This window comes from Schistocerca nitens, chromosome 12 (assembly GCF_023898315.1).
Source record: "Schistocerca nitens isolate TAMUIC-IGC-003100 chromosome 12, iqSchNite1.1, whole genome shotgun sequence".
Taxonomy (NCBI): Eukaryota; Metazoa; Arthropoda; class Insecta; order Orthoptera; family Acrididae; genus Schistocerca; species Schistocerca nitens.
The window spans coordinates 138,278,175-138,292,296 of NC_064625.1; the positions used below are offsets into that span (position 1 = coordinate 138,278,175).

The 14,122-nt window shown below is 45.7% G+C and overlaps 1 protein-coding gene across 1 annotated transcript in view; it reads left to right on the forward strand.

Annotated features, from left to right (window-relative positions):
• Nucleotides 1-14,122, forward strand: part of LOC126214966 (mothers against decapentaplegic homolog 6) — a 267,734-nt gene that overhangs the window by 185,280 nt on the left and 68,332 nt on the right. The window contains exon 3 of the mRNA XM_049941600.1: nt 10,329-10,385. Within this exon, the coding sequence (XP_049797557.1) occupies nt 10,329-10,385 (57 nt within the window). The remainder of the gene's footprint in view (nt 1-10,328; nt 10,386-14,122) is intronic.

Consider the following 14,122-nt stretch of genomic DNA (forward strand, 5'->3'; position numbering starts at 1 on the left):
AGTTGCTCACGCTAACCACGGGACCACTGCGCTCCTTAGTTCACACTATCTTTGATGTTGCCTATCTTACGCATGGACTACTCAGTTTGTATATTTTACTAATTTTTTTCATAGTTCCACACAACTTCTTCCTGTTTTCTCGATTGATCTGTGTTCAGTTTTTCAAGGCCTATCCACTGTACCAACTTATAACTAAATCTGAGGGGGGGTGCGATGGGGAGGTTCCCTTGTCAGAGCCATTTGAACCATTTGACTACTGGCGGCATGTGTTTGCAGGTGACTTCTGGAATACAGCTCTATTTATCTTTATGTTAACTGTAGTACTAAACATTCTCAGACATACGAATTAAATGCCGGGGGGGGGGGGGGGGGCAAGACGTCAAAGGGGCCGACTTGGAGCAGAAGAGCCACCTCAGAACATATTAATTTCCACTGCCTGTACGTTTACAAATAAATTCATGAAACTTCGCCAGCATGAGCAGGAAGGATTCAGGACTCACACTCATAGCAGTGGAAGTTCAAAAATACAACAACAAAATAAATTTTTTTACATGTGAAATTTCATAATTTTTTCACTTACTGTTGGCTCCATTTGTTACTATAGGTGCACTTTTCTTCGTAAGTAAGGGATATTCTTAGATGAATTTTGCACAGCATACAAACCATACTTAAAGGTTTATGAAACTAGAATTTTCCAAATCTGTTAAAAACTGTGGTAAAAATTCAGGTAGTTAACTATAAAATTTGATTGTTCTCTAAACATGAAGTTTAAAATGTAGCAGCTCATTCATTTTTTCATACATTAAATAAATTGTAGAGTTTCATACATCTGTAAGTATGGTTTGTATACTGTGCAAAATTCATGGAAGAATCTCTCTTACTTATGAAGTGTAACTATAGCAACAAATGCAGCCAATAGTAAGTGAGAAAAATAATGAAATTTCGCATGTAAAAAAAATTCTATGAGTGTGAATCCTGAATCCTTCCTGGGCATGCTGACAAAGTTTTATGTACTTATTTGTAAAAGTATAGACAGTGGAAATTAAAATGTCCTATGGTGCCTCTCCTGCTTCAAGTCGGCCCGTTTGATGTCCTACCCCCCTTAATAAAAGATGATTCTGTAGTATTCGGTGTTATTTACCTGTATGAGGAGCTTTGAATAAGAAATGCATCATTTTTTTGTCGGCCAATTTCGGCTGAAAAATGCAGAATTTGTTGTGCTACGCCGGCCGCTATGACCGAGTTGTTCTAGACGCTTCAGTCCGGAACCACGTGGCTGCTGAGCTCGCAGGTTCGAATCCTGCCTCGGGCATGGATGTGTGTGATGTCCTTAGGTTAGTTAGGTTTACGTAGTTGTAAGTCTAGGGGACTGATGACCTCAGATGTTAAGTCCCATAGTGCTTAGAGCCATTTTAATTTTTTTTTTGTTGTGCTACATAGTGGAATAATCTTGCTTCACCCACTACAGTTCCATGGAGACATATAGTTGTGCAGTGAGGTGTTTTATTGCGATCTGTCAATCACCTCGAATGAGACTGTCCGCACGTTCCAAGAGTGCAGGAATAACACCTGTGTGTGGCCGGCCGGTACGCGGGAGGTCGGAAAGATTTCCGTGCGGACGCAAATTTTTGCAAAGTGGTAGGTGGGACTGCCATGAACACCATACTCGAAATTCTGACCGGTGAGGAAGTGGGGGTGGGTGCGTTTGAAAGTCACTGTAGTACGTTTTTCTTGAATAACTCGAAAACTATGGCATCTGGCGAAAAAGTATCCCAATACAAAATTTAGCAACATAAATTTCCTTCGAAAAGGTCCTGTACATTTTTTTCTCTTGAACTAGTACTTTGCGCATAGCGAGCGATGCAGTATGAAAATCTCGAGCGTGGTATTTGAAAGGCGTTACAGTTTGAATAAAACCCATCGATTTGGGCAGCTGAGTGACCTGGTATATTGTAAACAGTAACGTTCCCACACACTTCCTTGGAGTACTGTGAAAATTACCTTTATATCTGTCGATTTTGTTTAGAAAGGCAAACCAGTGCCACAGGGCTCAAATTAGTAGTAGGTGTAGCTAATGAACCTTGTCTCCTAGGTTCAAGCGAGTGCAGAGCATGGATCCTCACACGGAATTCACCTCGGACACTAGCAGTTTATTTGACCACACTGTGAGGGGAACGTATTAAAGGTCTGAAACCTACGTGTTGGACAGGTTTTAACTTGAGTGGCTTTACTTAAGACACACGAGTATAACACCCCCCCCCCCACCCCCACCTCTACAACGAAGCATATTTCTAAGGCTGTTCAAGGCAAACAGCTCGTCAACCTTAGACGGTATTCGTCTGTGAGTACCACGCGTGATGCATAATTTTCCGATTATTTCCACAAGGTGACAGGTTAGCGACAGGCACGTCACGTCAACGCATAAAATGTTCGGAGGAAGCGTGAAGTGTGACGAATTACGTAATTTGTCTCTTTTAATACAGCCAGCGAAAATAGCAATGCAGCAAGGATGTGACGCGAGCGTAGCACTTTACGCCACATTGACGCCACGTGATTCGCAAGTCATTCCGCACCCACGTTATTTACCTGATCTCGCGCCCTCAGGGTTCAAATGGCTCTGAGCACTATGGGACTTAACTTCTGAGGTCATCAGTCCCCTACAACTTAGAACTAGTTAAACCTAACTAACCTAAAGCCATCACACACATCCATGTCCGAGGCAGGATTCGAACCTGCGACCGTAGCGGTCGCGTGGTTCCAGTCTGTAGCGCCTAGAACCGCTCGGCCACCCCGGCCGGCGCGCCCTCAGGTTTTCACCTTTCCCGCTCTTTATAGAACGAGCTCAAGGAAGTTCCTTTCCGGATGAAAATGCTCTCCGAGCATGGACCAATGATTTCTTCCTCAAAACCACGTGATTTCTACAGTCGCAGAATCGAAAAGTTACCCCAGTGTTGGCAGACTGTTGTGTTTATGAAACTTACTGAAAAACGCAAAGAATTTATGCAACATCACAATAAATTACTTTATTTCTCATTATTGATTGTAACTATAATTCGAACACAATTGTAACGAACATGGGAACCTCTTGTACGAATTTGAGGCAAGCACCAAAAAGAAAATGTTGGACCAAATGCCTTGCAGGTAGCTGGTAGGATAGAAGCCTGCTGTTTCTTTTTAGATTGCGTTCCCACATCGTCAACACGACAAGCATTTTTGTGGAATCATGCTTTGGGAGCACGAGCATTAGCTGTCTTTTGCAGTCTTTTCCCAGTGCTTATCAAATCGAGGGAACACTTCCCTAGCAGTGTTCATATTCCACAAATTTCCAGAGGCTTCTTGAAACCGGTCGAAGCTAATCTGTCAAACCATGTACAGATAATTCTAGAGGGGAACGAAGCACTTTCCTCAGGACATGGTTTCTCAGCCGTAGGATATTCGGAGGATCGCGGTGCAGCATCTGCGAAACAGCTCAGAACTAATATCACCAATATCAGAGGTTAATACACTCCTGGAAATTGAAATAAGAACACCGTGAATTCATTGTCCCAGGAAGGGGAAACTTTATCGACACATTCCTGGGGTCAGATACATCACATGATCACACTGACAGAACCACAGGCACATAGACACAGGCAACAGAGCATGCACAATGTCGGCACTAGTACAGTGTATATCATCCTTTCGCAGCAATGCAGGCTGCTATTCTCCCATGTAGACGATCGTAGAGATGCTGGATGTAGTCCTGTGGAACGGCTTGCCATGCCATTTCCACCTGGCGCCTCAGTTGGACCAGCGTTCGTGCTGGACGTGCAGACCGCGTGAGACGACGGTTCATCCAGTCCCAAACATGCTCAATGGGGGACAGATCCGGAGATCTTGCTGGCCAGGGTAGTTGACTTACACCTTCTAGAGCACGTTGGGTGGCACGGGATACATGCGGACGTGCATTGTCCCTTTGCAACAGCAAGTTCCCTTGCCGGTCTAGGAATGGTAGAACGATGGGTTCGATGACGGTTTGGATGTACCGTGCACTATTCAGTGTCCCCTCGACGATCACCAGTGGTGTACGGCCAGTGTAGGAGATCGCTCCCCACACCATGATGCCGGGTGTTGGCCCTGTGTGCCTCGGTCGTATGCAGTCCTGATTGTGGCGCTCACCTGCACGGCGCCAAACACGCATACGACCATCATTGGCACCAAGGCAGAAGCGACTCTCATCGCTGAAGACGACACGTCTCCATTCGTCCCTCCATTCACGCCTGTCGCGACACCACTGGAGGCGGGCTGCACGATGTTGGGGCGTGAGCGGAAGACGGCCTAACGGTGTGCGGGACCGTAGCCCAGCTTCATGGAGACGGTTGCGAATGGTCCTCGCCGATACCCCAGGAGCAACAGTGTCCCTAATTTGCTGGGAAGTGGCGGTGTGGTCCCCTACGGCACTGCGTAGGATCCTACGGTCTTGGCGTGCATCCGTGCGTCGCTGCGGTCCGGTCCCAGGTCGACGGGCACGTGCACCTTCCGCCGACCACTGGCGACAACATCGATGTACTGTGGAGACCTCACGCCCCACGTGTTGAGCAATTCGGCGGTACGTCCACCCGGCCTCCCGCATGCCCACTATACGCCCTCGCTCAAAGTCCGTCAACTGCACATACGGTTCACGTCCACGCTGTCGCGGCATGCTACCAGTGTTAAAGACTGCGATGGAGCTCCGTATGCCACGGCAAACTGGCTGACACTGACGGCGGCGGTGCACAAATGCTGCGCAGCTAGCGCCATTCGACGGCCAACACCGAGGTTCCTGGTGTGTCCGCTGTGCCGTGCGTGTGATCGTTGCTTGTACAGCCCTCTCGCAGTGTCCGGAGCAAGTATGGTGGGTCTGACACACCGGTGTCAATGTGTTCTTTTTTCCATTTCCAGGAGTGTATATCACACACGAAATGAATGAAAACGCTGGTTCAAATGTGTTTTTGTATGTTTTCTGTGCACGGTACTGCACTGCACCACAAATTGCAATGAGTAACCAGAATAGGAACAGCAATCCTAATGTTCGCGGGCTTCTTTTACGGTTGTAAAAGAGGAGAGCACCAGCTAGGCAAAATGTATGTCTACTGGATGCACATCCTCTTTAGTGACTGACAATTCGCAATTTTTCACAAACACAACTTTTATTTATGTACGTTTACAAGGTTGATGACTGAACAACAAAAGAAAGGCAACAATAACGATGCCAGTAAAAGTCTCCTAATTGAGGCAAACAAAAATTCACTTCTAATTTTCCACAAAGGTTCGTGGTAAAACACACACACACACACACACACACGCACACGAGTCCATTTCAGAGACGAAGACGTAATCTTCAGCCGTCGAAGTCCACGAGGTCGGCATCTGGTATGATCTGAACTTCGGGGCTGGTTCTAGCCCCTAAATAGCCGTCTCCAGCCAGTCATGTTTTGGCGTAGTGGTACTTCCTGCAGGCGGTGGCTCGAGCTCCACCTGCAGGAAGTAGTGTTAGGAATGTCTGTTTCCATTATCTTGTATGTAAATAGCCAGTGTTTACTATAGTGCTTTTGGTACGCCTTGAACATAGACCCCGTCGTCTGTGGTGTAATATGGGTTGCCGGCCCTCAGGGGCTACCTTGGCTCCGGTATAACATCCTCATTCGGTGAAATCGTTTCTGGCGCGTTATACGGACTGCGATGCTCGTCTAAACTGGCACAAAATTGGCTACAGAAATCGCAGGGATGCATCTGAGGTGGCACCACATGGCACCGGACCACCCCTGTTTTTCTGATTTTAAAGCAATACGAAACTGGTCATTAAATAAATTTGTAAATAATAGATTTCAGCTATCAGTCGTCCTTTTTAGCCGGCCGTGGTGGCCGTGCGGTTCTAGGCGCTACAGTCTGGAACCGCAGGGCCGCTACGGTCGCAGGTTCGAATCCTGCCTCGGGCATGGATGTGTGTGATGTCCTTAGATTAGTTAGGTTTAAGTAGTTCTAAGTTCTAGGGGACTGATGACCTTAGAAGTTGTCCCATAGTGCTCAGAGCCATTTGAACCATCGTCCTTTTTAAATTTTCTTGGCAGATCTAGATTTCAACTAGAAATTAGCCATTCTCAATGCACTATCAATTTTCATCAATGCATGTAATGCCTGTTGGTCGGGCTTCATCCACAGTTCATTGAATTGAGTATTGAATGAACTTTTTCAAATGTGTGTGAAAGCTTATGGGACTTAACTGCTAAGGCCATCAGTCCCTAAGCTTGCACAGTACTTAACCTAACTTGTCCTAAGGACAAACACACACATCCATGCCCGAGGGAGGACTCGAACCTCCGCCGGGACCAGCCGCACAGTCCATGACTGCAGCGCCCCAGACCGCTCGGCTAATCCCGCGCGGCTTCGATGAACTGTGGATGAAGCCTGACCAACAGGCATTACACGCATTGAGGAAAAATGATAGTGCATTGAAATGGTTCAAATGGCTCTGAGCACTATGGGACTCAACTGCTGTGGTCATCAGTCCCCTAGAACTTAGAACTACTTAAACCTAACTAACCTAAGGACATCACACACATCCATGCCCGAGGCAGGATTCGAACCTGCGACCGTAGCAGTCGCACGGTTCCGGACTGCGCGCCTAGAACCGCGAGACCACCGCGGCCGGCGATAGTGCATTGAGAATGGCTAGTTTGTAGCTGAATTCTAGATCTTCCAATAAAATTTAAAAAGGCGACTGATAGCTGAAATCTATTATTTACAAGTCAATATAACAGTCGCTGCTGCAACAGCCTTCTGATGATTAAATAAAATGTTTACAAGAGCAGCCAAGCGGTTATTTTTCAAGACGTCGGCTTGCGGCTGCGGTTTTCTCTCATGTAAGATAGTGTGTAATACGGAGGAGGTAAATAGCGAAGAGGGCGCCGGTGTCCAGAAGATGTGTTGAGGGGGCCCTGCGGGGTACGGTGGAGAGCAGAGTAGAGTTCCGGGTGCGCGGCGAGTTTTTTGCGGCAGGTGTGTGCGCCGCCGCCGCTGCAGCCGGCCTTGGAGCCGCCCGGCCTTGGCGTCGTCTCCCGGTCAAAAACATCGCCACACCGCACCACCCCGCTCGGCAGATTCCTGCGTGCGAGGAGTATGTTAGGGACGAACGCAGTCTGCAGCTGCGGAAAAAAAAGACTAGAAAAGGAAACTTCCTGGCAGGTTAGAACTACGTGTCATGCTGCGAATCGAACTCGGGACCTTTGCCCTGCGGGGCAAGTGATATGTCGACTGAGCGACGCAAGCACGACACGTGACTAAAATACCGTGGGCTAAATGGTTCAAATGGCTCTGAGCACCATGACTGAGGTCATCAGTCCCCCAGAACTTAGAACTGCTTAAACGTAACTAACCTAAGGACATCACACACATCCATGCCCGAGGCAGGATTCGAAGCTGCGACCGTAGCGGTCGCGCGGTTCCAGACTGTAGCGCCTAGAACCGCTCGGCCACTCCGACCGGGCCTTTCCCCTATCCTTTGAACTGAGTTAGCTAGCCTATTACGGTGAGATCTACAGTTTAATGTGGACTCAGAATCACTCCAATTCAGTATCACATCATTAGTTAAAGTCCTATCCATGTAATCTTCAGCATTGTTCTGTAGCACCACAGTTGAAAAGCTTCTGTTCTGTACTTTTTATTGTCCACCTTTCACTTTCGTAAAAGGCCACACTCGAGGGAAACAGGACTTCCTAGCACCTGAAAATTGATGTTCGATGCTAGCGATATCTTTCAGAAACGTCGATTGAAGTAATGTAGTACATACAGGGCGATTCCGTCAGAAGGTCAAGTGATCAGGAACTGTACGTTGGAACCTCTCCTCCCATTGCCGCCCAAGTACTGACTGTGAAAATCCACCACCATGATTCGAAAAGGCTTGCCACCGAGTCGCGAAACATGGTACAGCTGTGCGTTAGCAACTCCGCCAACTCCAAGGTTGGTTTCAAGGTGATAGTGTTTCGCTAGGAATGGTCTGGTTGTAGGTTGTTGGCCGTTGCCTTGCCCCCCAAAAAATGGGCTACCGTAAGTAACTGTAGACCTGTAGTTCCCAACCTGTGGGTAATTACTCCTGAGATGTAATACGAAATTTTCTGAGCGGTAGAAATAAAAGTGTTAGATTGCAATTTGACTATTTCGTAAGACTGTAACACTGATTACATAATCGCCAATTTTTCAAACATCAGTATTAAACGTGTGACACAGTTTGATGGAGGTTACAGCTTGTTAAACGAAACTTCCTCACATAGTCCAGCCCGCGGGCTAGCCGCTTCCCGAGCGGGAAGGCGTGCCGGTCCCCGGCACCAATCCGCCCGGCGGATTAGTGTCGAGGTCCGGTGTGCCGGCCAGCCTGTGGATGGTTTTTCAGGCGGTCTTCCATCTGCATCGGCGAATGCTGGCTGGTCCCCCTTATTCCGCCTATGTCGGCGATTGCTCCGCAAATGCTGTCTCCACGTACGCGTACACCATAATTACTCTACCACGCAAACATTTGGGGTTACACCCGTCTGGTATAAGAGGTTCCCAGGGGATCCACTGGAGGTGAACCGCGCAGTAACCCGGGGTTCGGTGTGGGGCGGCGGCGGGGTGGATGAACTGCTCTGGGGTTGTGAACCACTGAGGGCTACGGCGGGACGAAGCCTATCCGTTATTTCTAGGTCCACGCCTTAATTGACAGATTGTCTTTGATCATGATGAAGATCGTTCTATTGAGTACAAAATAACAACAGATTTTTTTTATGTGTATGCATGTAAACTGTACTTGCATCAAAAGTAATTGCTTTGGCTACGTTAGCCGGCCGGAGTGGCAGAGCGGTTCTAGGCGCTACAGTCTGGAACCGCGCGACCGCTACGGTCGCAGGTTCGAATCCTGCCTCTAGCATGGATGTGTGTGATGTCCTTAGGTTAGTTAGGTTTAAGTAGTGTTCTAGGGGACTGATGATCTCAGCTGTTAAGTCCTTGAACCATTTGGCTACGTTAAAGCGCAGGAACTACGCGACCAACTAATTTTTATTGCTTATAAAATGCACTTTATATTCTGTAAGTATATAAAAGTGGACTAACAACGAATGTTGGGCAGTTCTAATTATGTACAAAATAAACAAACAAACAAACCTAGAAAACTCGTCGGCCCTGAGTTTCTCTCTTACACATTCGTTTATGTTTCTTTCCGTACCAATCCTACCAGTACTACTGGTAACCCTGTCATTTAAGGCGTTATTTATGTTCTGCACCAAAACTACCGAATTGTGGTTTTCGTAAAGCGCAACCCTTTTCGCGACCCGTCCTCACAGCTTTTTTCCGCCAGTACCTCTGCCGGCCGGTGTGGCCGTGCGGTTAAAGGCGCTTCGGTCTGGAACCGCGTGACCGCTACGGTCGCAGGTTCGAATCCTGCCTCGGGCATGGATGTGTGTGATGTCCTTAGGTTAGTTAGGTTTAATTAGTTCTAAGTTCTAGGCGACTAATGACCTCAGAAGTTAAGTCGCATAGTGCTCAGAGCCATTTGAACCATTTTGAACCAGTACCTCATCTCCTATCTTCTAAACTTGACAGTTTTCATGCGAAACTTGCAGGACTAACACTCCCGGAAGAAAGGATATTGCGAGGACATGACTTACCCGTACATTACACAATACACATAGTCCATCCACCACATACATACTTTAAACTTTGTACCATGCAGCTGCAATAGTAAAATTGAGACACATACGTCACATATGCTTAAATATTTCACGATCTGCTTTCTCACAGTTGTAAGTAGCTCCCACAATGAACCAGGAATTGCTTCATTATTCATTTGCAACTAATTGACAGCTCAACACTACAGTAACTACTTAATGTCTACTACTCTTACACTGCTGTAGGACCTACACAGTAATTATTATTATTATTTGTAGCCGATATTAGGCACACAACAGTTGCAGCCTGAAGTTTTTCAATTATGCCTCAGATAATGATACCGAAAACTAAGCTTGCATTCAAAATTCGTCTCGCAGGCAATTTATTGTAGTAATTTTTACGTAATTAAGTTCACTTTGTGGTAGTCTAATTAATGTCCTTCGTTGTTGGCTTAAAATCGCCCGAAGAGATAAGATTGGGTGTCCATGTCTAATTCGAGATGAAAGCACTTAAGTTCATAGATACACTGGTCTCTGTAATTTGATATATTCATCGGATTTCAGGTCCATTTTATGTGCTGCTCTTGGTATGAATGACTCATCCCGTATTAATTTAAGAAAAAAATTCAGTCATTTTTCAGTGTGCTAATTATATTGTTCTTTTCCTTTCAGATCGAGCTCCTAGTGAAAAGAAAATGTTCCCGGGTTCGCTGACGACCAACGGCGAAGGTCAGTCTGAGCGCTGCCGCTTTTAATGTAATTAGTAATTGCGCCACGCCTGTCCTTTCATCCTTTCACGTCACATTTCACGGCTCACGTCATATTTTGTGTGTTACCGCTGATGAGTGAGTGCTACAGTGTATGAAAGGTGCTGTGCTTCACAATGGAACGAACAGAGTAAACTTTCCAGGTTCGAAGGCTGTGGTTTGACACTTCCTGACGTCTCAGGCTATATTTGCTTAACAAGAGTGATAGGGCACAAATCGCAGAATATCTGAGTGACCACCATCAAACGTTCATTTCTGAGGAAGAGGATGTGGAACAAAAATGGAAAAAATTCAGAAACATCGTCCAGTACGCCTTAGATAAGTTCGTACCGACTAAGGTCCAAAGCGAGGGGAAAGATCCACCGTGGTATAACAATCATGTACGAAAGGTACTACGGAAACAAAGAAAGCTTCATCATAGGTTTAAGAGTAGTCGAATCATAGCTGATAAGGAAAAGCTGAACGAAGCGAAAAAGAGCGTAAAGAGAGCAATGAGAGAAGCATTCAACGAATTCGAACATAAAACATTGGCAAACAATCTAAACAAGAACCCTAAAAAGTTTTGGTCATATGTAAAATCGGTAAGCGGATCTAAATCCCCTATTCAGTCACTCGTTGACCACGATGGCACCGAAACAGAGGACGACCGAAGAAAGGCAGAAATACTGAATTCAGTGTTCCGAAACTGTTTCACTGCGGAAAATCGTAACACGGTCCCTGACTTCAGCCGTCGCACGGACGCCAAAATGGAAAATATTGAAATAAACGATATCGGAATTGAAAAACAACTGCTATCACTTAGTAGCGGAAAAGCATCCGGACCAGACGAGATACCCGTAAGATTCTACAGTGATTATGCTAAAGAACTTGCCCCCTTTCTATCAGCAATTTATCGTAGATCTCTGGAAGAACGTAAAGTACCTAGCGACTGGAAGAAAGCGCAGGTCGTTCCCATTTTCAAGAAGGGTCATAAATCAGATGCGAATAATTATAGGCCTATTTCGCTTACGTCAATCTGTTGTAGAATAATGGAACATGTTTTATGTTCTCGTATTATGACGTTCTTAGATAATACAAATCTCCTTCATCATAACCAACATGGATTCCGCAAACAGAGATCATGTGAAACTCAGCTCGCCCTATTTGTCCAAGAAATTCACAGTGCCGTAGACACTGGCGAGCAGATTGATGCCGTATTCCTGGACTTCAGGAAGGCATTTGATACGGTTCCGCACTTACGTTTAGTGAAAAAAATACGAGCTTACGGAATATCGGACCAGGTTTGTGATTGGATTCAGGATTTCCTAGAAGAAAGAACACAACATGTCATTCTTAACGGTTCAAAATCTGCAGATGTAGAGGTAATTTCGGGAGTACCGCAAGGAAGCGTGATAGGACCTTTATTGTTTACAATATACATAAATGACTTAGTTGACAACATCGGTAGCTCCGTGAGGCTATTTGCAGATGACACGGTTGTCTACAAGAAAGTAGCAACATCAGAAGACTCGTACGTACTCCAGGAAGACCTGCAGAGGATTAATGAATGGTGCGACAGCTGGCAGCTTTCCCTAAACGTAGATAAATGTAATATAATGCGCATACATAGGGGCAGAAATCCATTCCAGTACGATTATGCCATAGGTGGTAAATCATTGGAAGCGGTAACGACCGTAAAATACTTAGGAGTTACTATCCGGAGCGATCTGAAGTGGAATTATCACATAAAACAAATAGTGGGAAAAGCAGGCGCCAGGTTGAGATTCATAGGAAGAATTCTAAGAAAATGTGACTCATCGACGAAAGAAGTAGCTTACAAAACGCTTGTTCGTCCGATTCTTGAGTATTGCTCATCAATATGGGACCCTTACCAGGTTGGATTAATAGAAGAGATAGACATGATCCAGCGAAAAGCAGCGCGATTCGTCATGGGGACATTTAGTCAGCGCGAGAGCGTTACGGAGATGCTGAACAAGCTCCAGTGGCGGACACTTCAAGAAAGGCGTTACGCAATACGGAGAGGTTTATTATCGAAATTACGAGAGAGCACATTCCGGGAAGAGATGGGCAACATATTACTACCGCCCACATATATCTCGCGTAATGATCACAACGAAAAGATCCGAGAAATTAGAGCAAATACGGAGATTTACAAGCAGTCGTTCTTCCCACGCACAATTCGTGAATGGAACAGGGAAGGGGGGATCAGATAGTGGTACAATAAGTACCCTCCGCCACACACCGTAAGGTGGCTCGCGGAGTATAGATGTAGATGTAGATGTAGATGTACAAACGACAGCGCGCGGAAGAGAGTGGTGAATATGTAAAAGTCAATTTTTGTAATTTGTATGATGCAGTAATGCTACATTCTCTGTTGTTCGTATTGCTATATCGCCGGTACCTTTATTGACTAGGAAAATTATTGGACAAAGCTTCTTATACGACACCTGAACGATTAGATGCTAGAACTCTAATAGGGGCATTGTCGATAGGACGTGTGCAGTTGCGGCTGTGTTTCTTCTTCTCTACCCGTAGCAATTGGCGCAGCTATCTCTGCTGGCTCCGACCGTAGGTTTCTCGCCGCTGCGACGTTGTGGGTGCGGAAAGCGGATCGCAGCGGTTGCTTATCTTATCACATCTCCGGTTTGTCCCGGTAGCCGGGTTGTCTCTATGCGCCCTTGCACTATTTCGCTTAAGCAGGTACTCCGTTTGGCAATGAGTTCCTGAAAATATTCACCTGTAGCGTACCGGTGCACGAAAGTGAAGCACAAACCAACACGAATTCGGACATGAAGAGTCTGGAAGCATTTGAATAATTTTCAAGCTTGAGCCAACGGATAGTCCGACATGAAGTACACCTACGTCTACATCTACGTGATTACTCTGCTATTCACAATAAAGTGCTTGGCAGAGGGTTTAATGACCCACCTTCAAACTGTCTCTCTACCGTTCCACTCTCGAACGGCGCGCGGGAAAAACAATTTTTCTGTTCGAGCCCTGATTTCTCTTATTTTATCGTGATGATCATTTCTCCCTATGTAGGTGGGTGCAAAACAGAATGTTTTCGCAATCGGAGTAGAAAAGTGGTGATGGAAATTTCGTGAGAAGATACCGTCGCAACGATAACCGCCTTTGTTTTAATGATTGCCACTGCAGTTCACGTATCATGTCTATCACACTATCTCCCCTATTTCGCGATAATACAAAACGATTTGCCTTTCTTTGTACTTTTTCGATGTCATCCGTCAGTCCCACCTGATGCGGATCCCACACCGCACAGCAATACTCCAGAATAGGGCGGACAAGCGTGGTGTAAGCAGTCTCTTTAGTAAACCTGTTGCACCTTCTAAGTGTTCTACCAATGAATCGCAGTCTTTGGTTTGCTCTACCAATAATATTATCTATATGATCGTTCCAATTTAGGTTATTTGTAATTGTAATCCCTAGGTATTTAGTTGAATTTACAGCCTTCAGGTTTGTGTGACTTATCGCATAATCGAAATTTAGCGGATTTCTTTTAGTACTCATGTGAATAACTTCACACTTTTCTTTACTCATGGTCAATTGCCACCTTTCACACCACACAGATATCTTATCTAAATCATTTTGCAATTCATTTTGGTCATCTGATGACTTTACAAGATAGTAAATGACACCATCATCTAATAGTCTAAGAGGGCTACTCAGATTGTCTCCTAT